Source organism: Dendropsophus ebraccatus, chromosome 7 (genome assembly GCF_027789765.1).
Source record: "Dendropsophus ebraccatus isolate aDenEbr1 chromosome 7, aDenEbr1.pat, whole genome shotgun sequence".
Lineage (NCBI taxonomy): Eukaryota > Metazoa > Chordata > Amphibia > Anura > Hylidae > Dendropsophus > Dendropsophus ebraccatus.
The window spans coordinates 121843428-121870406 of record NC_091460.1 but is presented as its reverse complement, the minus strand read 5'-3'; the positions used below and the strand labels follow the sequence as shown (position 1 = coordinate 121870406).

Here is a 26979-nt window from a genome sequence, read left to right as displayed (position 1 = left end):
ATATTTTCGCCGGAGTACCTCTTTAAGTTCAAAGCCATCTGAAACATCTATTGAGTGCTGGAGTTGGCCCGACATTATCCAAACTGGGTTTCAGGACCCACAAAAAGGGATATTATAGGTTACCTATGCTGATCTGAATTTAAAAAAAATTTTTTAACAGAAAATAATGCAATAATGGTCAACAATTCTTTCTAAACAGACAAACACAGTATTCCCGAATTCTTTTTCTATGGAAAATGCTGATGGTAAAATTGGGACACGACGCCACACTGACAGATCTTTCCATGTTTCTTCTCTTAGAGCTCGGCGCTCTCATCCTTCCTGTTATTACACAGGACTCCCACTAATTTCCTCTGCTTCCTACGCTTTCTGTGCCTGCAATTGGAAAGTAAACCCTCCGGGGAGCCAGATAATGGCAATCCAAACAAAGCCTATGCCCTTTATTAACGGAAACATCTCACAACGTCACTTAGATAGAGAAAATGATGTCTTCTAAGCCTGGTCCACATGTGGGGGAAATTTCACACTGGGTTATATCATAAATCTCTGTAGGCATTACCCATTTTTCTTATCTACAGGTGAGACCCATAGCATTTCCGCCATGTGTAAGTTTTGCCTTTTAAAGTGTCACTGTCGTTTAATTTTTTTTTTTTTTTTTTTTGCAGAAATCAATAGTACAGGTGATTTTAAGAAAGATGATAAAAAATACATTTTTATCATGAAAAAGCAGTTTGAAGCTCAGATGAGGCACCAAAACAGGAAAAAAAAGAGTTAATTTACAGCTACATCACCGGGCTATCTCCTCTGAAGTCAGCACTGACCTCTCTGACCTCTGAACACTGGCTTTCACACAGGTCACGCTGTGTAATCCTTTGTTCTCTGCCCTCTGCTGGCGACTAATCTCCCTCCTCCACTCTCCATAGAACCGACAGGACCCGACTGATGTAAAAGAGTCGTGATTTCCTGATAATGAGCAGTGAACGAGAGAGAGAGGAGGGGGGGGGGCTGGGAAAAGTCTTTTTGAATGCAGATAATGGCATATTTTGCCTAATAAACCCAATTACAAAGTTTCTTAAAATCACCTGGACTATTGATTTCTGCAAAAAAAAATGACAGTGACACTTTAAGCTTGTTATGCTCTATCCATAGGACAGAAGATAATAAGCGTATTGGTGGGGGTCCCACCACCGGGACCCCCACCAATCCTGTAGAAATTATCCTTGCAATGAATGTTCTTATGACTCTTTTTTTGGCTAACAAGATCCACTAAGTCCCCCATATACTCCAATGGATCGACTTGCATAAAGATCCAGTAGACTTTGGACCCAGGTCCTGACCGCTGGCACCATTACATTGCTTATTTGGAGTTCTGCTTTCCTCAGTTTCTATGTGTAGAGAGCTTGATATCTATTCTATTCTCTAGTTACCAAATGTGACCACTATGCAGAGCCTCGAGACACTGAATAGTATATAAACGTATATTTTATGCATTGTACTGTCACAACCAGAGATGAGTGCAACTGGACAAGGAGTTTGATCGTTCTGCATTTGATAACCAGTGGCTGACCACTGACCCGAGCATGGTCATCTCTAGTCAGAACTAGGGGGTGGCCCGCTCTCTCCCCAGGGGCTGTGTCTTTGTATTGCAGGGGGTCTCGGCGGTAAGACTTGCTGCAACCAATAACTTGACCTGCCTGATGACGTGTCAAATGTTTTTTTTTTATAATGACTGGTATTCTTTAATAATCCAATATGATACAAGGTATTAGCGTTTGCAAGTGAATCAAAAGCTTGTTTTTTTCGTGACCCATCAACCATCTTCTCACAGAAATGTAAACGCGTTTCTGGCGCAAGCACACCCTCAATCATGTCATGCTATCGGTTGCTATGGTCACGCTATTGGTTGCTATGGGCATGCTATTGGTTGCTATGGGCATGCTATTGGTTGCTATGGGCATGCTATTGGTTGCTATGGGCAACTTAAACCAGTCTACAGTATCCAAACACACAACAATCAAACACGCTTACCCTGGAGATGGTCAGCGGCATGTTAAAGTCTTTACCACCTTGAAGCCTGAATCCCCATGGAGCCGGGCCTACCAGCGACACACTGTAGTTGCTCATATTGTTTGAAGTTCAAAAATGGAAGATGTGAATGTCCAAAACAGACGGCAAACTGTAAAATACACAAAAAGTTATAATTATAACTTTTATCATCAATAAAATAAAAGAAAACATTTATGATCCTTGCTAACTACAGAACAGGGTAAAATATGCCTATAAACCATCAGTATATTCACTTTAAGATTTTCACGTGGATAGAATGGCGCCGGAGCAGGGAAACCAGTACCGCAGTATTTTTTTAACCGCGGCCCGATTCCCGCGCACGGTGCTGTTCTACTTTCGTGCACAGGTCGGGTTTGAAGCACTGTAGGCAGGCCAGCACGTCCGCAGTGGGAGGAAAACCTTAAAAAAAAGGACAGCGGCAACGACTTTCCATCGGCGGCAACGTTCTTTCCATGTGAAAATCTTAAAGCAAATGTACATGTACCATGATGGTACATTTGTTTTAAATAACTGTCCATGTTATATCTCCCGTCCTTGCTCTCTATCGGGAAGGGTAAGCCGCAGTGGCTTATCTCTCTGAGAACCAAGGGGTTGGGCAGTGAATCACGCCCAACTCACGCCCAACTCTAAACTCTATCATCATCTGCTGGTAGAGACTCTTTATACTGACAGCCAAACCCACCACCAGTGGCGGTTTCAGCCAACATGTGTATGGGGCCCTTTACTTGTAAACATCCTGTGATGAAGTCCCCAAAGACATAGCTCAAACAATGCAGTTACATTAACACCGCTGCTGGTTTACATATAGATATCAGTAGATACTCCTTAGCTTTAGGAAAGGTTTTCCTCGACTTCTGCTATTGGGGTTGGAAAGCTGCCATAAACATTTTAACCCTTGTCTGTACTGTAAAATACACAAATAGGCTGCATTCACACTACGTATATTTCAGTCCGTATATTACAGTCAGTATTGCAACCAAAACCAGGAGTGGATTAAAAACACAGAAAGGATCTGTTCACACAATGGTGAAATTGAGTGGATGGCCGCCATTTAATGGCAAATATTTGCTGTTATTTTAGAACAACGGCTGTTATATTGAAATAATGGCCGTTATTTACTGTTATATGGCGGCCATCCACTCAATATCACCATTGTGTGAACAGATCCTTTCTGTTTTTCTAATCCACTCCTGGTTTTGGTTGCAATACTGACTGAAATATACGTAGTGTGAACGCAGCCATAATCTGCATGCAGGTGTGATGCCTCATAAAACGGAAGAGAAAACAAAAAATAAGTTGTTTCCGCATGATGTAAAATTAGGTTTGATTCCACGTCCACTCACACACGTCTTATTATATAATGTTTTAAACCAACAACTAACGTTACCAACACTCAGCGCCTCCAAAAATATAAGCTGTGTATGTAACGACTGGCAGTGAAAGGGTTAATATCGCACAATATGGTGTTTGGGTTTGGCTCCAGTTACTGTACATCAAAGACGGCATCAAAGTTGGAAGAAGCGTTTACTCTTTGTTGAATGAATTACACCCCAGCTACCTTATAATGATGTGGAGCTGTAAGGACAGACACCTGGAGTCCTGTATATTAGGTCAGCAGAATATGTCATGTGTCATGCAGCAGCGAGAACCCTCAAGAGTTACAGAAAAGCTGATTTGTTAGAACAGCATGGATGTCCAGCTGGCCGGTGGCCAGTAAATGCAGCAGATGTGGTTCCCAGTGGAAGCAAGCTATAGGATCCGGCCTGCGGCTTCCACCTGCAGACGGCACTAGAACAGCAGGTGCTGGGAGCTGGGAACACAGCGAAGCAGGATTTTATTCTACTAAGAAGCCCTTTTTTATTTTTTATTTTTTGGCTATGTTTATGTGAGTCTGGCAGATTAGTGCCCCCAAAGAAACAGACAACGCCAGCTCTAACATCTTATATATTGGGCCTATACTTACAATCATGACTGGCTTTGGTATGTACAAGATTGTCGTCCCCCCCCATCTTTATTTAAAAAAAAAAAAAAAGACACACCATCTCCAGGTACTTGGTGTAAAACTGATCCTTTGTTCACACAGTCTTTTTTTTTTGGGCCGTTTGAGAGCCATCTTGCATGAAGCCCAAGAGAGAGGAAGAGTGACAGCCATCTTGTGTCTCTACCATTTCCTAATAATTACACCAACAGTTGTTGCCCTCTCAGCAAGCTGCTTTCCAACTGTCCTGTAGCCCATCCCAGTCTTGTGTAGGTTTACAATCTTATCTGGTGTCCATAGACAGCGCTTTGGTCTTGGCCATAATGGAGATGTTGGAGTGTGATTCATTGGCTGTGTGGACATGTGTTTACTATACAGGTAACAAGTTCAAACAGGTGCAATTAATACAGGTAATGAGTAGGAGGAGCTTCTTAAAGAAATACCAACAGGTCTGTGAGAGCCAGAATTTATGCTGGTTAGTAGGTGATCAAATACTTATTTCATGCAATAAAGTACAAATGATTTTTTCGAATCATAAAATGTGACATTGTGGATTTTTCTTAAAACTGATTCTGACTAACAGGTGACATGAAAAAAATTACAAAACTTTCCAATATTCGTCAGTATATGAAATACTTATTTTCCCCACTGTATCTTAAAAAAAAAAAAAAAGTTGCATGACCAGGAAGTCGATGTGTAGTCCTGGCCTCATTTTTAGACAATTACAGCAGATACTAGAAAATATTGATTTTTGTAATCTTTTTCTATTTTTCTGATTGCAATTTTTTCATTGCATTTTCGTACATTACAATGGGGACAGCCACCTTGCTTGAACCGTTTTAATAGCATGTAAATATATGCTTTACTGCAAGCCCCATGGACATGGGTAACAATGGACAGATGACACATTTCCTTTAACAACTCCAGCCTGTTTAGCAAGCAATCCTGTGATAAGCAGAAACCTTTCCCATGTAAGCATCTCTGATGGTTTCTGTGTCATCTACGGTCCCTGAAAAAAAAAAAAAAACCTGAGCCTGCCATGTGGTTCAGTTGTTGGTGGGGGCTGGCTCATTGTACCAAGTGACACAGGTTCAGGGTCAGCAATCCAAGTCAGACACAGGAGGACTTGTCCAGTATAGGAATTATCAGACAAAGGAATCCAGCATCCAGACAGGCAAAGGTCAATATACACATAACAGGATCAGACTCAGCATACTTTCACTATGGAACCTCCAACAATGCTCAGGCACCAGGCATAGGTGTTGCTGAGCTGGGACTGGTTTTGGATAGCTGCATTGTCGCTTTCAATTACAGAAGGAACATGTGTGCACCCCTTATGTGCCAGGACCAGCCCTGCAATTGGAAGGGACAGCAGCTGCATGGTGGTGTGGTAAGAGTCCTATTATACGGAAAGATTATTGTGCGAAAAATTATTATATTGTTCAAATTTAAAGGGGTACTCCAGCGAAAAGCTTTTCCCCAGTAATTGAAACACATTACAAAGTTATATTACTTTGTAATATGCTTCAATCACCTATCTGCCCCCCTTCCCTATCTTTTCCCCCCTCAACCCCCCACCAGGAAGTGAAGTAAACTCATTCTTACTTAATGACTGTTGACCCCAGGCTTTTCTGTGGCAGCCATTTTGTGACAATGACATCATCAAGAGGGAGGCAGGTCTAAGCCCTGTTAGGCCAGCCTCTCTTTGTCAGATGACTCAGGATGCTCAGTTCTGATTGGCTGAGCATGCTGTAAGCTGTTAGACATCACAGGAGACAAAGTGCATCATGGGAAAGCCCAAACCAGGAAGTAAAGAAAAAATGAAGACACAAACTGGATCTTCAGGGACCTGCAAACAGCGGAAAATTCAAATGGAGACAGACTCAAGAGGGATAGTAAGTGCGTAAACTATGTTTGATTGATTGTTTTTTTGTTTTTTTTTATCAGCGCCGAAGTACACCTTCAAGTGATACTCTTTCCATGTGTATTCAGGCAGTGATCAAGCGAATATCAAAAATTTGTTTGTATCTTTCGGTGTATGTACACATCGCTCGTTCCCTATTACGGTCATCAGTCTAGTAGACTGTACGAACGATCATAATTACGATCGTAACGACTATCGTTCCGTGTATTATGGTGAATTTCAGGTCGTTTGCAAAAGCGCTTGTTTCCAATTGTTTATCAGGACACCAGCAGAAGCCACCAGCCAACCCTACAGCGAGATAGCTGGTAGCAAAATAAGCATTTGACCAACTGCTCTCTTATGGACGGCTTATTTTCCACACATTACGCAACAGTAGCCAAAGAATTCTGTTCCAACCCTGGTTTTACAAGACAATGAATTTCAGCATTTTCTCACATTTGCGCTGACTTCCAAAGACACATCATTATCCAATTTTAGCTGGAGGACCATCCAAGATCCAAAATACTTGTTATAATATGCCATCGTGATAGCTATGAATACATTTATAGATGGTAACCAGACTCATGCATGGTGCTTGAGGCCAACCAATAGGGAAAAAAATCCTTGTCCTATAAGTGCACAGGGTACTGGCCCAGGAGCAGAAGATGTGCTGCCAACAGAAGGAAGGTACTCAGAAATAATCTCAAGAGCCATTAATACAAATGTTAAGTGAACACCTAAATTAGGACCAAATATCTGGGAACCACAGGGTGGTTAAATATAGACGCGAAGGGAGAAAAGATAGAAAGCAAGTCTCATACAGGGTTTAATGTTTTGTCGTGTATGAGGGCGCAGGGTCATTGCCTTAACTAGATCGTCATCGCTTTGTGACGCTCAATGTTTATACCTTCCAAGTACTTATCAGCCTTCCAGTACTTATCAGATTCTGTATGTCCTGCAGTGGCGTTTTCTCCCCAGTCTACCACAATGCTCTGTTTCTACCTCTGTCCCTTACAGGGACTATGCAGAGCAGGAGCAAATCCCCATAGATAATTTTTTTCTGTTCTAGACAGTTCCTGTCTCGGACAGAGGTGGCAGCAGGGAGCACTGTGTCGGACTGGAAAGCATACACCCCTTCCTGTAGGACTACAGCAGCTGATAAGTATGGGAAGACTGAAGATTTTTAAATAGAAGTCAGTTACAAATCTATATAATTTGCTGACACCGGTTGATTTGAATTGAAGACTGTCTACTCTAAGTTTGCACATAGAAAATTTTAGAACATCTCGACCATTATCTTACATCTTACATACATCTGACCAACTTTTACTTCTAGAACCCTTAATAGAGTTAGAACATGGTGATATTGAAGCTTCCCCATCCATAATTGAATATCATGCCAGACTAATGATGGGTTTATGCGGACAGATTTATCTGACAGATTTTTGAAGCCAAAGCCAGGAACAGACCATAAACCGAGAACAGGTCATAAAGGAAAGATGGAGATTTCTCCTATTTTCAAATTCATTCCTGGCTTTGGCTTCAAAATCTGTCTGTGTAAACACACCCTAAGTCAGTATCAGTGAGGTTGCAGCACCTGCTGCATCATTCAGCACAAAGCAGCGTGCTGTAATCTCACCTTGTCTCAACAAAGATATATATGTACCTGTGTGTATGACATAGAATAAAGCGGATGGACAGCTGATAAACATCTTTTAAGAGACATCGTTATGTCGGCCACTTTGTAACTACTATTCAGAAGATGAAAAAGTTGCAGTGAGCTTTCTGTGTTGGAAATTTTGTCGAATGAGACTAGTCTAGACCAGCCTTAAAGGGGTTATCCAGTGCTACAAAAACATGGCCACTTTCTTTCAGAGACAACACAACTCTTGTCTCCAGTTCAAGTGCGGTTTGCAATTAAGCTCTATTCACTTCAATAGAACTGAGCAGCAAAACCCTGCCCAAGCTGGAGACAAGAGTGGGGCTGTCTCTGGAAGAAAGTGGCCATGTTTTTGTAGCACTGGATAACCCCTTTAAGCCACTTTCACACGTGTGTGTAACATTCATATCATGGAGACAAGTTCCGATTGGAATATAGGAAAGAAATCTGCAGTAGAACGAGTCAGCTGTTGCCCATTGCTGTGTATCAGTCTGACCAGTCTGTATGTGCACCTACAGTAGTGAGCACAGAGTTAATAATGTTCCACAGTAATTCATCCCTAGCCGTTTCAGTATGTGATTACGAAACCTAACACACCCAGCATCTGCCCTTCACGTCTACATTCAGAATGCATCATCCCCTACTAAAACTGATGAAGCAAATGGATGATGTCTCTCTACAGTGCATCACTGCGCACGAAGAAGGGCAGAGCCTGTCATAGGGGAGGAAAACGCCTTGCCATATCACAATGGGAAACTGTTGTATCCCATATACAGTGGTATCTCCGTACTCTTCAAACTCAAACAATTCGTTTTTTTCAAACAATATTTAAAATAAATAAAATTAAAAATTTTCGCACCTATTCTTAGTCCCAGGACACACATACATACTGCCGTCCGCGGCAATAGACCTGCGGGGGTCGGACAGCACTACGCATGTGCATCCCTAGCCGCCTGCAATTGTACCGACTTAGGTGAATGGCGACTGCGATCTGTTGCAGGACCTACCAGCTAATTTTTTGAAGCAGGGATCACAGTCCCCGGCATGGACCTGTAACACCTACATGTGAACCTGGCCATAGAAGTGAATAGGTCCGAAATTGCAGACAGTAAATGTGTACGTATAAAGTCAGTGCAAGTGCTGTTGGTGTCACTGTGTGGCTGCACTACTTTATGTTACCTGATATATGCCACCTCAGCCTTCTCTTCCAGTCCTCCTCTTCTACTCTACTGTATGACTGCTCTTAGTGGGCTGTGAGGGTCCCTGTGTGCACTATTGTGTTGGATATATATGTTACTGGTTTTTTTTTTTTTTTCAAAACCAAAATTCTCATACATTTTTTAAGCTCTGTCAAATGTACTTTATTTTCTTGCGTATAAAACTAAATTTTATCCCGGGAAAATCTTTTCAAGTCAGGGGTCGTCTTATACGCCAAGTGTCATCTTATATGGCGGGTGCTGAAAAGCTTCAGAACCAGACTGGAGAATCTGTGGTTGCTGCATACGTTGGTGGGGGGGGAGCTCAAAAACGGGCGCATCCCTGCTGCATGCAACCGTGGAGAAAAGAGATACAGAGTGGTGCTATGCCCAGAAAAACACCCCTCTTTCACCCGTCCGGCCGCCCTTGTATCCTACCGGTATTACTGTACCTCCTTCACTGCCTCTGAGATCTCGCTGCTGTCTGATGTTTTTTAATAAATTTTTATTTGGTGTGCGTGGTAGAGAAGTAGTCTTATACGGCGAGTCTATCCCAAAATATATAACTGGAGAAGTTAGGGGTCGTCTGATACATCGGAAAATACGGTACTTGGCTACCCTCCTTAAAGTGGTCCCTTTAAGGAAATAGAAATGTTCTGTAATATCTGAAGCTTCACGGTGATCTGTAAGCACCGGCTTCTTCATGGTTTCTAAGGCAAGAAAACTTTGTACATGGTGTTTGCTGCCCTTTTGACTCCCTTTATTCGCCCACTGCGTTTGCTGCCAATGAAAAAGCATGCACATTTCCCTTCTGCTCGATATCACAGGGCTGAAGCCTTCACTATGCAACTTCCTCTCCCCCGGCCTAAGCTCCAGCTCAGCGAGCACAATTACATACAAATCATGCGGCTAGCCTGACAGGAAGTCACTGAATGAAAGCCAGACTGCCTGTCACTAGCTGGGTGTGTGCATATATATACATACCGATCAGCCGTACCAAGAAAATCAGAGACGGGGGAAGTAAACTATATGGATTAACCTGCGTCAGGTGGTGCGAGACACCAGGCAGCAATAGAACAGTCACTTCTTGAAGTTGATATGTTGGAAGTAGAAGAAATTAGGCCGTAATTTGCAGTCTGCAATTATGGACCCTTGAGTACGGACTGTATAGGACACATTCTAGTCTATGGGTCAATGCACACAGTCTTTGCATTGGCCAAGAGCCTGGACTGCAACAAAGTAAGATTGGCACTAATACAGTCTGTTTTGAAGTAGTAGCTCCATAGGTTTGATCTCCTTCAGAAGCTCATGGTCCATGATTTCGGGCGGCACCAGCCATAAACCATTATAGCTTTACCTGAGAAAGGTGGATGCAGCCCCAAGAACTGCATGGAAAACAGAAATACGGCCCAGGCCGTCCCCAGGCTGCATCCATCTTCTCCAGTCAGCGGGAATCAAATGCCAATTGTTCAAGTCCGTGCAAACCCAAACTCTCTAAACAAGGGGTTCAGGGTTTCGCCAAACCAGTAGGTGTTGCGTAGTGGTGGAACCGGGTTTCTGCGGCTAAACTTCCAGTCACTTCAGTAATCCTGTACCACCACTATACAATGGACATATCAGGGCTGCCGTGTTATGGGAGCCATCAATCTCCCTATCAGTTGATCAGTAGCGGTGGCGATCAGCGATTAATGGCGTATCCTCATAAGTCATTTTAGCATGGGAAACCTCATTAATTGCGTAACCTGGTGAGTATTTGCTCTCATGGGTGATGGAAAACCTGATGTTGCCTTTTCACTATAGTAACTTTAAAGGGGGAGATTTATCAAACATGGTGTAAAGTGAAACTGGCTCAGTTGCCCCTAGCAACCAATCAGATTCCACCTTTCATTTTCCAAAGAGTCTGTGAGGAATGAAAGGTGGAATCTGATTGGTTGCTAGGGGCAACTGAGCTAGTTTCACTTTACACCATGTTTGATAAATCTCCCCTTTGTTGTTAATAATAATAATAATAATAATATTATTATTATTATTCATATTATAACCATTTATATAATAGTCCAAGCTAGTGGCAGAGTATGGAAGAGAAAAGAGTCTGTATTTTAACTTATTGCCCATCCACAGAATGGCTGCCCAGGCATGATGGGAATTGGCTTTGGCTACCCTGGCATGTTGGGAATTGTAGTTTTGCAACAGCTGGAGGGTCGAACGTTCCCCATCTCTGGTCTTACCATCACAAGTCGTCTCTTCGCAAATCCTTAAAGTGACTGTACCACCAGGCCCAGGCTGAGGCACTGGAGACGGGCCGACCCACCCTTAGTGGTAGGAAACCCCCGCCCCTCTATGATAGGGTTCCAATGTATCTAATGGAGTGTCATGGAGGGGCGGGGGTTTCTTCCTACTAAGGGTGGGTCGGCCCGCCTCCAGTGCTTCAGCCTGGGCCTGGTGGTACTGTCACTTTAAGCTATGTTCACATAGCCTATTTTTCACATTGCGAAAAACAATATGCAATGGAAATATTTTAGGGTAACCTCAGACATGTACTTTCCTAGCTATTGTGGATGCAGATTATGCCCATTTAATTGGACTTCTGACTGCATTACACTCTAAGGCTATGTTCACACTACGTATATTTGAGGCTGTATGTTTGAGGCTGTATAGCAACCAAAACAAGGAGTGGATTGAAAACACAGAAAGGATCTGTTCACACAATGTTGAAATTGAGTGGATGGCCGCCATTTAATGGCAAATATTTGCTGTTATTTTAAAACAACGGCTGTTATATTGAAATATGGAAGTTATTTACCGTTATATGGCAGCCATCCACTCAATTTCAACATTGTGCGGACAGAGCCTTTCTGTGTTTTCAATCCACTCCTGGTTTTGGTTGCTATGAGGACCTGACAAGAGGACCAAAGCCTAAGGCTGGGCTCACACTACGTATATTTCAGTCAGTATTGTCCTCGTATTGCAACCAAAACCAGGAGTGGATTGAAAACACAGAAAGGATCTGTCCACACAATGGTGAAATTGAGTGGATGGCCGTCATATAACAGTAAATAACGGCCATTATTTCAATATAACAGCCGTTGTTTTAAAATAACAGCAAATATTTGCCATTAAATGGCGGCCATCCACTCAATTTCAACATTGTGTGAACAGATCCTTTCTGTGTTTTTAATCCACTCCGGGTTTTGGTTGCAATATGAGGACCACAATACTGACTGAAATATACGTAGTGTGAACCCAGCTTAAATAAGCGAAAAGCCACTGAAAATACATATAGTCACATTACAAAACATCAACTTAAAGGGGTTATCCAGCGCTACAAAAACATGGCCACTTTCCCCCTACTATTGTCTCCAGTTTGGGTGGGGTTTTGAAACTCAGTTCCATTGAAGTAAATGGAGCTTAATTGCAAACCACACCTGAACTGGAGACAACAGTAGGGGGAAAAGTGGCCATGTTTTTGTAGTGCTGGATAACCCCTTTAAGGGGACTGTCTTAGAATCAATATGTGTCACCCATCTACAGAATAGGTGATAGGAGTCTAACCGGTGGGACCCTCCCGACAATGAAAAATGGCGTCCTGTGTCTAAATGCTATTGTTATATTGACTCTACGGGGACTGGTGAGTAAAGTGCTCAGCAGCTGTACAGGTTGGATGATGCAGCAGCTGAGGCAGCAGGGGGTGAGTTATGGATGGTTTTTATTTTATAGCTTCTCCAGCTGTAAGGTTAAAGTTGTAAAAGTCCCGGAAATCCCATGAAATATGCTGCATATACTTGTCAAAGCCACTGCCTGCGCTTCAAGAGGGACTTTATAATGATCTCCATTAGTAAAATGTGTTGGTGCACAGCATGATGGGAGTTGCAGTCACCTCTCACACATTCCTATCCATGTATATACACAGCAGATGCAAGCTAATACACAGCACAGCATGATGGTAGTTGTGGTTCTGCACAGATCAGGGGGCACCACAGTACAGTCACCTCTTACATATATATATAGTAGATTAATGCATGATGGAAGTTGTAGTTCTGCAGCAGATGCATGCTATTATACAGCACAGCATGATGGGAGTTGTAGTTCTGCAGCAGATGCATGCTATTATACAGCACAGCATGATGGGAGTTGTAGTTCTGCAGCAGATGCAGATGCTATTATACAGCACAGCATGATGGGAGTTGTAGTTCTGCAGCAGCTGCATGCTATTATACAGAGGTCAGACGTCCTAGCTCTGCCCCATCAGCAGAGACTGCAGTCACGCTATCAGCACTTCACTGAAATGGAGTCACACTATCAGCACTAGGAATTGCAGTGCTCCTATATACCATGTTTTACGGTAATAGCCAGGACTAGTTAGTTCCAGGCTCCAGAATGTGCCAGGAAGATCATAGGGTGACACCTACATGTGAGACTAACTAAAGAATGCCAACTATTAACCCCTTCAGGTCCATTCACCCACTGTTAACCCCTCAGATCCACAACTGTTCAATTACCCCACTGTTAACCTCTTCACATCCACTACAATCTAATTCATCCACTGTTAACCCCTTTAGATCCACAACACTTCAATTCATCCACTTTTAACCCCTACACATCCACCACAGTTTAATTCATATACTGTTAACCCCTTCAGCTCCAGGAATATTTTTTTTTTCTAACTATATGTAATTTTTAACACCTGAAAACCAGGCTCATTTTAATTTATTTCTCTTATTTGTCTTAGACATAGAGGAACCATTATTACTGTACGGATTAGGAGTAATGTGATGGTAAAGTGTCTATTTGGGGCTATATGTCGCACATTTTGAAGTCCAATAAAATCACGAAATCAAATTGTTATCCAATTTCGCTACCATATGCTAGAAGAGCGCTTACTCTCGTACAGGTTCTGTGATTTTCAGACATTTTTACTGTACGGATTCGGAGTAATGTGATGGTAAAGTGTCTATTTGGGGCTATATGTCCCACTATTTGAAGTCCAATAAAATCACAAAATCAAATTGTTTTCCAAACTCGTTACCATATCCTAAAAGAGCGCTTACTCTCGTACAGGTTCTGTGATTTTCAGACATTTTTACTGTAGGCATTCGGAGTAATGTGATGGTAAAGTGTCTATTTGGGGCTATATGTCGCACATTTTGAAGTCCAATAAAATCACGAAATCAAATTGTTATCCAATCTCGTTACCATATCCTAGAAGAATGCTTACTCTCGTACAGATTCTGTGATTTTCAGACATTTTTACTGTACGAATTCAGAGTAATGTGATGGTAAAGTGTCTATTTGGGGCTATATGTCCCACTATTTGAAGTCCAATAAAATCACGAAATCAAATTGTTATCCAATCTCGTTACCATATCCTAGAAGAACGCTTACTCTGTTACAGGTTCTGTGATTTTCAGACATTTTTACTGTACGAATTCAGAGTAATGTGATGGTAAAGTGTCTATTTGGGGCTATATGTCCCACTATTTGAAGTCCAATAAAATCACGAAAGCAAATTGTTATCCAATCTCACTACCATATCCTAGAAGAGCGCTTACTCTCGTACAGGTTCTGTGATTTTCAGACATTTTTACTGTACGGATTCGGAGTAATGTGATGGTAAAGTGTCTATTTGGGGCTATATGTCGAACATTTTGAAGTCCAATAAAATCACGAAATCAAATTGTTATCCAATTTCGCTACCATATGCTAGAAGAGCGCTTACTCTCGTACAGGTTCTGTGATTTTCAGACATTTTTACTGTACGGATTCGGAGTAATGTGATGGTAAAGTGTCTATTTGGGGCTATATGTTGCACATTTTGAAGTCCAATAAAATCTTGAAATCAAATTGTTATCCAATCTCGCTACGATATCCTAGAAGAGCGCTTACTCTCGTAAAGGTTCTGTGATTTTCAGACATGTTTACTGTACAGATTCGGAGTAATGTGATGGTAAATTGTGTATTTGGGGCTATATGCCCCACTATTTGAAGTCCAATAAAATCACGAAATCAAATTGTTATCCAATTTCGCTACCATATCCTAGAAGAGCGCTTACTCTCGTACAGTTTTTGTGATTTTCTGAAATACTTACTGTACGGATTCGGAGTAATGTGATGGTAAAGTGTCTATTTGGGGTTGTATGTCGCACATTTTGAAGTCCAATAAAATCCCGAAATCAAATTGTTATCCAATCTCACTACCATATCCTAGAAGAGCGCTTACTCTCGTACAGGTTCTGTGATTTTCAGACATTTTTACTGTACGGATTCGGAGTAATGTGATGGTAAAGTGTCTATTTGGCGTTATATGTCGCACATTTTTAAGTCCAATAAAATCACGAAATCAAATTGTTATCCAATCTCGCTACCATATCCTAGAAGAGCGCTTACTCTTGTACAGGTTCTGTGATTTTCAGACATTTTTACTGTACGGATTCCGAGTAATGTGATGGTAAACTGTCTATTTGGGGCTACATGTCCCACTATTTGAAGTCTAATAAAATCACGAAATCAAATTGTTATTCAATCACACTACCATATCCTAGAAGAGCGCTTACTCTCATACAGGTTCTGTGATTTTTAGACATTTTTACTGTACGGATTCGGAGTAATGTGATGGGAAATTGTGTATTTGGGGCTATATGTCCCACTATTTGAAGTCCAATAAAATCACGAAATCAAGTTGTTATCCAATCACACTACCATGTCCTAGAAGAGCGCTTACTCTTGTACAGATTCTGTGATTTTCTGACATTTTTACTGTACGGATTCGGAGTAATGTGATGGTAAAGTGTCTATTTTGGGGCTATATGCCCCACTATTTGAAGTCCAATAAAATCACGAAATCAAATTGTTATCCAATTTCGCTACCATATCCTAGAAGAGCGCTTACTCTCGTACAGGTTCTGTGATTTTCTGAAATACTTACTGTACGGATTCGGAGTAATGTGATGGTAAAGTGTCTATTTGGGGCTATATGTCCCACTATTTGAGGTCCAATAAAATCACAAAATCAAATTGTTATCCAATCACACTACCATATCCTAGAAGAGCGCTTACTCTGTTACAGGTTCTGTGATTTTTAGACATTTTTACTGTAGGGATTCGGAGTAATGTGATGGTAAAGTGTGTATTTGGGGCTATATGTCCCACTATTTGAAGTCCAATAAAATCACGAAATCAAGTTGTTATCCAATCACACTACCATATCCTAGAAGAGCGCTTACTCTTGTACAGATTCTGTAATTTTCTGACATTTTTACTGTATGGATTCGGAGTAATGTGATGGTAAAGTGTCTATTTGGGGTTATATGTCGCACATTTTGAAGTCCAATAAAATTACGAAATAAAATTGTTGTCCAATCTTGTTACCATATCCTAGAAGAGCGCTTACTCACGTACAGGTTCTGTGATTTTCAGACATTGTTACTGTAGGGATTTGGAGTAATGTGATGGTAAAGTGTCTATTTGGGGCTATACACCTGATAATTTGAAGTCCAATAAAATTACGAAATCAATTAGTTCTCCATATTGTTCTTGTTGTTGGACGCTTTTGGTAGACGACTTCCAATCCCAGGAGGGACCAGCTTCATGGCTGATGGAAGATAACCATTAAGAGACTTTTTTCAGGACTGTTCTTCTAGTTTAATAAGTCTATGTTCCTTGTAGGTTTAGGTTAGGGACTCGCAAGAGAATGAGGACCCTTGATGTGGCTTGCGAGCTTACGATATTTCTTGCCTATTTTTTTCTTCTAGTTTTCAACGGTAAAAGATATCTACTAATACCTCATTGAAGATTGGACATCGAGCCATCAAGGAGCCCCACTAGACTAAAGCTGCTTTCACATGCAGCAGATTTTAGGCAGATTTTCTACAGCAGATTGTCTGTTGCCAAACCAAAGTCAACCTGAAGTTTCAAATCTTCTGTAGAAAATCTGCATCAAATCCGCAGTGTGTGAAAGTACCCTTACTATTCTGCAAGTCTTCCCAAGTGCATTATAGGGTCATGCAGCTGCCACTGACTGACAGCTACTTACCGCCCTAGCGGTCTTGTCTCTGCCACCTAATAAAAAGTGCTGAGGGGCCTGTGTGAGCTGCTGGTGCCTGCTGATGCCCCTCCCCCGTGCCGACCTCTATGCTTTTATAGAAGAAGTCTGGCTAAAACATTTTTGTATTGTTATTGTATTGTCACCCAAAAGTTATACAAATCCCCAATATACACCTATTACGGGAAATGCTTAGGAAGCGCTTTTTTCTCTGCACTTACTACTGCATCAAGACTTCACTTCCTGAATAACATGATGATGTCACTTCCGTGATAACATGGTGATGTCACTTCCTGGATAACATGGTGATGTCACTTCCTGGATAACATGGTGATGTCACTTCCTGGATAACATGGTTATGTCACGACCCGATTCCCAGAGCTGTGTGGGCTGTGGCTGCCGGAGAGGATGATGGCAGGGGGACACTGAGGGATACAGGGCACTGGAGGAACACTGAGCATCCCCCTGCCATCATCCTCTCCGACAGCCACAGCCCCCACAGCTCTGGGAGTCGGGTCGTGACATAACCATGTTATCCAGGAAGTGACATAACCATGTTATCCAGGAAGTGACATCACCATGTTATCAAGGAAGTGACATCACCATGTTATCCAGGAAGTGAAGTCTTGATGCAGTAGTAAGTGCAAAGAAAAAAGCGCTTCCTAAGCATTTCCCGTAATAGGTGTATATTGGGGATTTGTATAACTTTTGGGTGACAATACAATAACAATACAAAAATGTTTTAGCCAGACTTCTTCTATAAAAGCATAGAAGTTGGCACAGGGGAGGGGCATCAGCAGGCACCAGCAGCTCACACAGGCCCCTCAGCACTCTTTATTAGGTGGCAGAAACAAGACCGCTAGGGCGGTAAGTAGCTGTCAGTCAGTGGCAGCTGCATGACCCTATAATGCACTTGGGAAGACTTGCAGAATAGTAAGGGTGCTTTCACACACTGCGGATTTGATGCAGATTTTCTACAGCAGATTTGAAACTTCAGGTTGACTTTGGTTTGGCAACAGACAATCTGCTGTAGAAAATCTGCCTAAAATCTGCAGCATGTGAAAGCAGCTTTAGTCTAGTGGGGCTCCTTGATGGCTCGATGTCCAATCTTCAATGAGGTATTAGTAGATATCTTTTACCGTTGAAAACTAGAAGAAAAAAATAGGCAAGAAATATCGTAAGCTCGCAAGCCACATCAAGGGTCCTCATTCTCCTGCGACTCCCTAACCTAAACTTAAAAGGAACATAGACTTATTAAACTAGAATAGAAGAACAGTCCTGAAAAAAGTCTCTTAATGGTTATCCTCCATCAGCCATGAAGCTGGTCCCTTCTGGGATTGGAAGTAGTCTACCAAAAGTGTCCAACAACAAGAACAAGATGGAGAACTATTTGATTTCGTAATTTTATTGGACTTCAAATTATCAGGTGTATAGCCCCAAATAGACACTTTACCATCACATTACTCCAAATCCCTACAGTAAAAATGTCTGAAAATCACAGAAACTGTACAAGAGTAAGCGCTCTTCTAGGATATGGTAAAGTGATTGGATAACAATTTGATTTCTTGATTTTATTGGACTTCAAAGTGTGGGACATATAGCCCTAAATAGACATTTTACCATCACATTACTCCAAATCCCTACAGTAAAAATGTCTGAAAATCACAGTACCTGTACGAGAGTAAGCGCTCTTCTAGGATATGGTAGCGAGATTGGATAACAATTTGATTTCGTAATTTTATTGGACTTCAAAATGTGCGACATATAGCCCCAAATAGACACTTTACCATGACATTACTCCGAATCCCTACAGTAAAAATGTCTGAAAATCACAGAACCTGTATGAAAGTAAGCGCTCTTCTAGGATATGGTAGCGAAATTGGATAACAATTTGATTTCGTGATTTTATTGGACTTCAAATAGTGGGACATATAGCCCCAAATAGGCACTTTACCATCACATTACTCCGAATCCCTACAGTAAAAATGTCTGAAAATCATAAAACCTGTACGAGAGTAAGCGCTCTTCTAGGACACGGTAACGAGTTTGGAAAACAATTTGATTTTGTGATTTTATTGGACTTCAAATAGTGGGGCATATAGCCCCAAATACACAATTTACCATCACATTACTCCGAATCTGTACAGTAAACATGTCTGAAAATCACAGAATCTGTACGAGAGTAAGCACTCTTCTAGCATATGGTAGCGAGATTGGATAACAATTTGATTTCAAAATTTTATTGGACTTCAAAATGTGCAACATATAGCCCCAAATAGACACTTTACCATCACATTACTCCGAATGCCTACAGTAAAAATGTCTGAAAATCACAGAAACTGTATGAGAGTAAGCGCTCTTCTAGGATATGGTAGTGTGATTGGATAACAATTTGATTTCGTTATTTTATTGGACTTCAAAATGTGCGACATATAGCCCCAAATAGACACTTTACCATCACATTACTCTGAATGCCTACAGTAAAAATGTCTGAAAATCACAGAAACTGTACGAGAGTCAGCGCTCTTTTAGGATATGGTAACGAGTTTGGAAAACAATTTGATTTTGTGATTTTATTGGACTTCAAATAGTGGGACATATAGCCCCAAATAGACACTTTACCATCTTATTACTCCGAATCCGTACAGTAAAAATGTCTGAAAATCACAGAACCTGTACGAGAGTAAGCGCTCTTCTAGCATATGGTAGCGAAATTGGATAACAATTTGATTTCGTGATTTTATTGGACTTCAAAATGTGCGACATATAGCCCCAAATAGACACTTTACCATCACATTACTCCGAATCCGTACAGTAAAAATGTCTGAAAATCACAGAACCTGTACAAGAGTAAGCGCTCTTCTAGAATATGGTAGTGAGATTGGATAACAATTTGCTTTCGTGATTTTATTGGACTTCAAATAGTGGGGCATATAGCCCCAAATAGACACTTTACCATCACATTACTCTGAATTCGTACAGTAAAAATGTCTGAAAATCACAGAACCTGTAACAGAGTAAGCGTTCTTCTAGGATATGGTAACGAGATTGGATAACAATTTGATTTCGTGATTTTATTGGACTTCAAATAGTGGGACATATAGCCCCAAATAGACACTTTACCATCACATTACTCCGAATTCGTACAGTAAAAATGTCTGAAAATCACAGAATCTGTATGAGAGTAAGCGCTCTTCTAGCATATGGTAGCGAAATTGGATAACAATTTGATTTCGTGATTTTATTGGACTTCAAAATGTGCGACATATAGCCCCAAATAGACACTTTACCATCACATTACTCCGAATCCGTACAGTAAAAATGTCTTAAAATCACAGAACCTGTACGAGAGTAAGCGCTCTTCTAGGATATGGTAGCGAGATTGGATAACAATTTGATTTCGTGATTTTATTGGACTTCAAAATGTGCGACATATAGCCCCAAATAGACACTTTACCATCACATTACTCCGAATCCCTACAGTAAAAATGTCTGAAAATCACAGAACCTGTATGAGAGTAAGCGCTCTTTTAGGATATGGTAACGAGTTTGGAAAACAATTTGATTTCGTTATTTTATTAGACTTCAAATAGTGGGGCATATAGCCCCAAATAGACACTTTACCATCACATTACTCCGAATCTATACAGTAAAAATGTCTGAAAATCACAGAAACTGTACGAGAGTAAGCGCTCTTCTAGGATATGGTAGCGAAATTTGATAACAATTTGATTTCGTGATTTTATTGGACTTCAAAATGTGCGACATAAAGCCCCAAATAGACACTTTACCATCACATTACTCCGAATCCGTACAGTAAAAATGTCTGAAAATCACATAAACTGTACGAGAGTAAGCGCTCTTTTAGGATATGGTAGCGAAATTGGATAAAAATTTGATTTCGTGATTTTATTAGACTTCAAATAGTGGGGCATATAGCCCCAAATAGACACTTTACCATCACATTACTCCGAATCCGTACAGTAAAAATGTCTGAAAATCACAGAACCTGTACAAGAGTAAGCGCTCTTCTAGAATATGGTAGTGAGATTGGATAACAATTTGCTTTCGTGATTTTATTGGACTTCAAATAGTGGGACATATAGCCCCAAATAGACACTTTACCATCACATTACTCTGAATTCGTACAGTAAAAATGTCTGAAAATCACAGAACCTGTAACAGAGTAAGCGTTCTTCTAGGATATGGTAACGAGATTGGATAACAATTTGATTTCGTGATTTTATTGGACTTCAAATAGTGGGACATATAGCCCCAAATAGACACTTTACCATCACATTACTCCGAATTCGTACAGTAAAAATGTCTGAAAATCACAGAATCTGTATGAGAGTAAGCGCTCTTCTAGCATATGGTAGCGAAATTGGATAACAATTTGATTTCGTGATTTTATTGGACTTCAAAATGTGCGACATATAGCCCCAAATAGACACTTTACCATCACATTACTCCGAATCCGTACAGTAAAAATGTCTTAAAATCACAGAACCTGTACGAGAGTAAGCGCTCTTCTAGGATATGGTAGCGAGATTGGATAACAATTTGATTTCGTGATTTTATTGGACTTCAAAATGTGCGACATATAGCCCCAAATAGACACTTTACCATCACATTACTCCGAATCCCTACAGTAAAAATGTCTGAAAATCACAGAACCTGTATGAGAGTAAGCTCTCTTTTAGGATATGGTAACGAGTTTGGAAAACAATTTGATTTCGTTATTTTATTAGACTTCAAATAGTGGGGCATATAGCCCCAAATAGACACTTTACCATCACATTACTCCGAATCTATACAGTAAAAATGTCTGAAAATCACAGAAACTGTACGAGAGTAAGCGCTCTTCTAGGATATGGTAGCGAAATTGGATAACAATTTGATTTCGTGATTTTATTAGACTTCAAATAGTGGGACATATAGCCCCAAATAGACACTTTACCATCACATTACCCCGAATCCGTACAGTATAAATGTCTGAAAATCACAGAAACTGTACAAGAGTAAGCGCTCTTCTAGCATATGGTAGCGAAATTGGATAACAATTTGATTTCGTGATTTTATTGGACTTCAAAATGTGCGACATAAAGCCCCAAATAGACACTTTACCATCACATTACTCCGAATCCGTACAGTAAAAATGTCTGAAAATCACATAAACTGTACGAGAGTAAGCGCTCTTTTAGGATATGGTAGCGAAATTGGATAAAAATTTGATTTCGTGATTTTATTAGACTTCAAAATGTGCGACATATAGCCCCAAATAGACACTTTACCATCACATTACTCCGAATCCGTACAGTAAAAATGTCTGAAAATCACAGAAACTGTACGAGAGTAAGCGCTCTTCTAGGATATGGTAGTGGGATTGGATAACAATTTGCTTTCGTGATTTTATTGGACTTCAAATAGTGGGACATATAGCCCCAAATAGACACTTTACCATCACATTACTCTGAATTCGTACAGTAAAAATGTCTGAAAATCACAGAACCTGTAACAGAGTAAGCGTTCTTCTAGGATATGGTAGTGAGATTGGATAACAATTTGCTTTCGTGATTTTATTGGACTTCAAATAGTGGGACATATAGCCCCAAATAGACACTTTACCATCACATTACTCCGAATCCCTACAGTAAAAATGTCTGAAAATCACAGAACCTGTATGAGAGTAAGCGCTCTTCTAGGATATGGTAACGAGTTTGGAAAACAATTTGATTTCGTGATTTTATTGGACTTCAAAATGTGCGACATATAGCCCCAAATAGACACTTTACCATCTTATTACTCCGAATCCGTACAGTAAAAATGTCTGAAAATCACAGAACCTGTACGAGAGTAAGCGCTCTTCTAGGATATGGTAGCGAAATTGGATAACAATTTGATTTCGTGATTTTATTGGACTTCAAATAGTGGGGCATATAGCCCCAAAATAGACACTTTACCATCACATTACTCTGAATTCGTACAGTAAAAATGTCTGAAAAATCACAGAACCTGTACGAGAGTAAGCGCTTTTCTAGAATATGGTAGCGAAATTGGATAACAATTTGATTTCGTGATTTTATTGGACTTCAAATAGTGGGGCATATAGCCCCAAATAGACACTCTACCATCACATTACTCCGAATCCATACAGTAAAAATGTCTGAAAATCACAGAACCTGTACGAGAGTAAGCGCTCTTCTAGCATATGGTAGCGAAATTGGATAACAATTTGATTTCGTGATTTTATTGGACTTCAAAATGTGCGACATACAACCCCAAATAGACACTTTATCATCACATTACTCCAAATCCGTACAGTAAAAATGTCTGAAAATCACAGAAACTGTACGAGAGTAAGCGCTCTTCTAGGATATGGTAGTGTGATTGGATAACAATTTGATTTCGTGATTTTATTGGACTTCAAAATGTGCGACATATAGCCCCAAATAGACACTTTACCATCACATTACTCCGAATCCGTACAGTAAAAATGTCTGAAAATCACAGAAACTGTACGAGAGTAAGGCTAGGTTCACACTGCGTTTTCAGCATCCGTTTAACGGATCCGTTTTTTTTAACGTCCAGAAAAATAGAGTCAGCAACGTTTTTTGGTCCGTTTTGGTCCGCCAAAAAAAACGGATCCGTTTTTTTTATAATGGAAGTCAATGGAAAAACGGATGCACACAAATTAATCCGTTTTTTGCAATCCGTTTTTCATGCGTTTTTTGCAAAAAACGGATGCGTTAAACGGATGCTGAAAACGCAGTGTGAACCTAGCCTAAGCGCTCTTTTAGGATATGGTAACGAGTTTGGAAAACAATTTGATTTCGTGATTTTATTAGACTTCAAATAGTGGGGCATATAGCCCCAAATAGACACTTTACCATCACATTACTCTGAATTCGTACAGTAAAAATGTCTGAAAATCACAGAACCTGTAACAGAGTAAGCGTTCTTCTAGGATATGGTAGCGAGATTGGATAACAATTTGATTTCGTGATTTTATTGGACTTCAAAATGTGCGACATATAGCCCCAAATAGACACTTTACCATCACATTACTCCGAATCCCTACAGTAAAAATGTCTGAAAATCACAGAACCTGTATGAGAGTAAGCGCTCTTTTAGGATATGGTAACGAGATTGGATAACAATTTGATTTTGTGATTTTATTGGACTTCAAATAGTGGGACATATAGCCCCAAATAGACACTTTACCATCTTATTACTCCGAATCCGTACAGTAAAAATGTCTGAAAATCACAGAAACTGTACGAGAGTAAGCGCTCTTCTAGGATATGGTAGCGAAATTGGATAACAATTTGATTTCGTGATTTTATTGGACTTCAAAATGTGCGACATATAGCCCCAAATAGACACTTTACCATCACATTACTCCGAATCCGTACAGTAAAAATGTCTGAAAATCACAGAACCTGTACGAGAGTAAGCGCTCTTCTAGAATATGGTAGCGAGATTGGATAACAATTTGATTTCGTGATTTTTTTTTTACTTTAAAATGTGCGACATATAACCCCAAATAGACACTTTACCATCTTATTACTCCGAATCCGTACAGTAAAAATGTCTGAAAATCACAGAACCTGTACGAGAGTAAGCGCTCTTCTAGCATATGGTAACGAAATTGGATAAAAATTTGATTTCGTGATTTTATTAGACTTCAAATAGTGGGGCATATAGCCCCAAATAGACACTTTACCATCACATTACTCCGAATCCGTACAGTAATAATGGTTCCTCTATGTCTAAGACAAATAAGAGAAATAAATTAAAATGAGCCTGGTTTTCAGGTGTTAAAAATTACATATAGTTAGAAAAAAATAAAATATTCCTGGAGCTGAAGGGGTTAACAGTATATGAATTAAACTGTGGTGGATGTGTAGGGGTTAAAAGTGGATGCATTGAAGTGTTGTGGATCTAAAGGGGTTAGCAGTGGATGAATTAGATTGTAGTGGATGTGAAGAGGTTAACAGTGGGGTAATTGAACAGTTGTGGATCTGAGGGGTTAACAGTGGGTGAATGGACCTGAAGGGGTTAACAGTTGGCATTCTTTAGTTAGTCTCACATGTAGGTGTCACCCTATGATCTTCCTGGCACATTCTGGAGCCTGGAACTAACTAGTCCTGGCTATTACCGTAAAACATGGTATATAGGAGCACTGCAATTCCTAGTGCTGATAGTGTGACTCCATTTCAGTGAAGTGCTGATAGCGTGACTGCAGTCAGCAGAGCACAGGACAGGACAGCAGAGCACAGGACAGCAGAGCACAGGACAGGACAGCAGAGCACAGGACAGCAGAGCACAGGACAGGACAGCAGAGCACAGGACAGCAGAGCACAGGACAGGACAGCAGAGCACAGCAGGGCAGGGGCAATCCCATTGTAATGTACGGCCAGGGTGCAGACCTCTGCCCCGTGCCCAGAATCCTCTGCGGCTGCACATCCAGGTACAGATGCCACCAATGGAAACCTCCCCCCGGGCTGAACAATAGTCCCGGCAGAGACGCCCGCACACCGGCCGGGACGGGCAGCACCTGACGGCGGGACCCACCTGTGCTCTCGGGCAGTGCCAGGGGCGGGCAGCACTGATCGGGGCTCCGGCACCGGCGACGTCTCCTGCCCACAACTTCCGCCTGTGTCTGGTATCTCCGGGCTCTCCTGGGTGTTCTCTTCCTCTCTCGCTACCTCCTCACAGGGACAGTCGGCTCGCCCCTCCCAGGCCAGGGAGGGAGGACGGCACAAAGCTGACAGGGAGGGTACGGGAACCTGGCGGCGCCCTCCCTGCTAGGTACACGGCGCCCAGTGCCCCCTGCAGACGCTGCGGTACCGCCGACCCGCGCTCATGCGGCTTACCACACTACTCTATTACTTTTTTTTTTTCATATTCTTTTCCGAAGTTTTGAAACTTTTTCATCCAGGTTAAGACTTTAGTGCGGTTTAGCTTGTCTTTCCTGTCTCTGGTAATACATATGGGAGGACAAGAGACGCATTATTTATGGGGGTAAAAATGGAATGGAGTATAACTTTATATGTGTGACTGTATATATATATATATATATATATATATATATATATATATATATATATATATATGTATATGGGAAACTACAGCTGAGAAGAGTCTCTAGGACCCTGTTAGGCTTCCTCCAATATACAATGTGATATGATTGGGAGTAGAGACATACAGGTTCCAGATGGCATCGTCCTGTGGCACATTCATCCACTAATGGGCCTGTAGGTCCTGCACAATAAAGTCCCTATTCCACTGGACGATTATCGGCCGTTACGGCCGATAATCGTCCTGTGGAGTAGAAGGCAACAATCAGCCGACATTGTTCATGTCGGCTGATTGTTGCAGTCGTTTGTCTTTCAACCATGTTGGAAAACAAACAATTGTGATAGTAGCGATCTGCCGCCATCGCCCTGTGGGATAAGAATGGCGGCAGCAGATCTATTGGCTGCTCATACGATCTACTAAGCGATCACCCGGGCCCCTCCCACACTCACCCACTCGCTGCCGACACGTGTAATAGCTGCGGCAGTGAGCAAGGAGCAAGCGAGCACTGACAGCTTTCGTTGTCAGCCTGTGGAATAGGGCCTTAAGGGGGACCTGTCACCCACCCCCCGTGCCGGGGCCGACCCCTCGCTAGAGACCCTTATACGTACCCCATAAGTCCTGCTCCTGGAGCCAAGATATCACCATAGGAAGCCCAGGACGATCGCATCAGAGATGAGTCCGAAGCTCATAGAGAATGACGGCTCCATTCATTCTCTATGAGCGTCGGACTCAAATCTGATGCGCGCGCGCCGGGCCTCGGACGGCGATATCTCGGCATTGGGAGCAGCTCCAGGAGCGGGGCTTTGTGCACGTGGTAAGTATAAGGGTCTTTAGCAGGGGGTCGGCTGGGCTCTGCCCCAGCACGGGAGATGACGGGTTCCCTTTAAGGGTAGCTTCACAAGTAGAAAATCGCTGTGAGTTCCGCAGCGAAATCCACTGCGATTCTCACTTCTGTGAGTGCGAATGGGGTTACATACTTGCAGCGGAATTTTCATTCTGCTGTGAGTATGTACATACTGGCCCCCTTTACCCCCCGCTGCCCGGAGCATGTTT

The 26979-nt window shown here is 41.4% G+C and overlaps 1 protein-coding gene across 4 annotated transcripts in view; it reads right to left on the bottom strand.

Annotated features, from left to right (window-relative positions):
* The window catches only part of PDLIM5 (PDZ and LIM domain 5), a 144677-nt gene extending 119064 nt beyond the window's left edge, over nucleotides 1-25613 (bottom strand). For 3 of the 4 annotated variants that reach the window (XM_069978335.1, XM_069978339.1, XM_069978338.1), the window contains exons 1-2: nucleotides 25420-25613; nucleotides 2029-2176 (exon numbers count right to left, since the gene is read on the bottom strand). In XM_069978335.1, coding sequence (XP_069834436.1) covers nucleotides 2029-2124 — 96 coding nt within the window. In that variant the 5' untranslated portion in view covers nucleotides 2125-2176; nucleotides 25420-25613. The remainder of the gene's footprint in view (nucleotides 1-2028; nucleotides 2177-25419) is intronic. The other variant, XM_069978337.1, reaches the window with a different exon arrangement.
* Between the last annotated feature and the right edge of the window lie 1366 nt (nucleotides 25614-26979).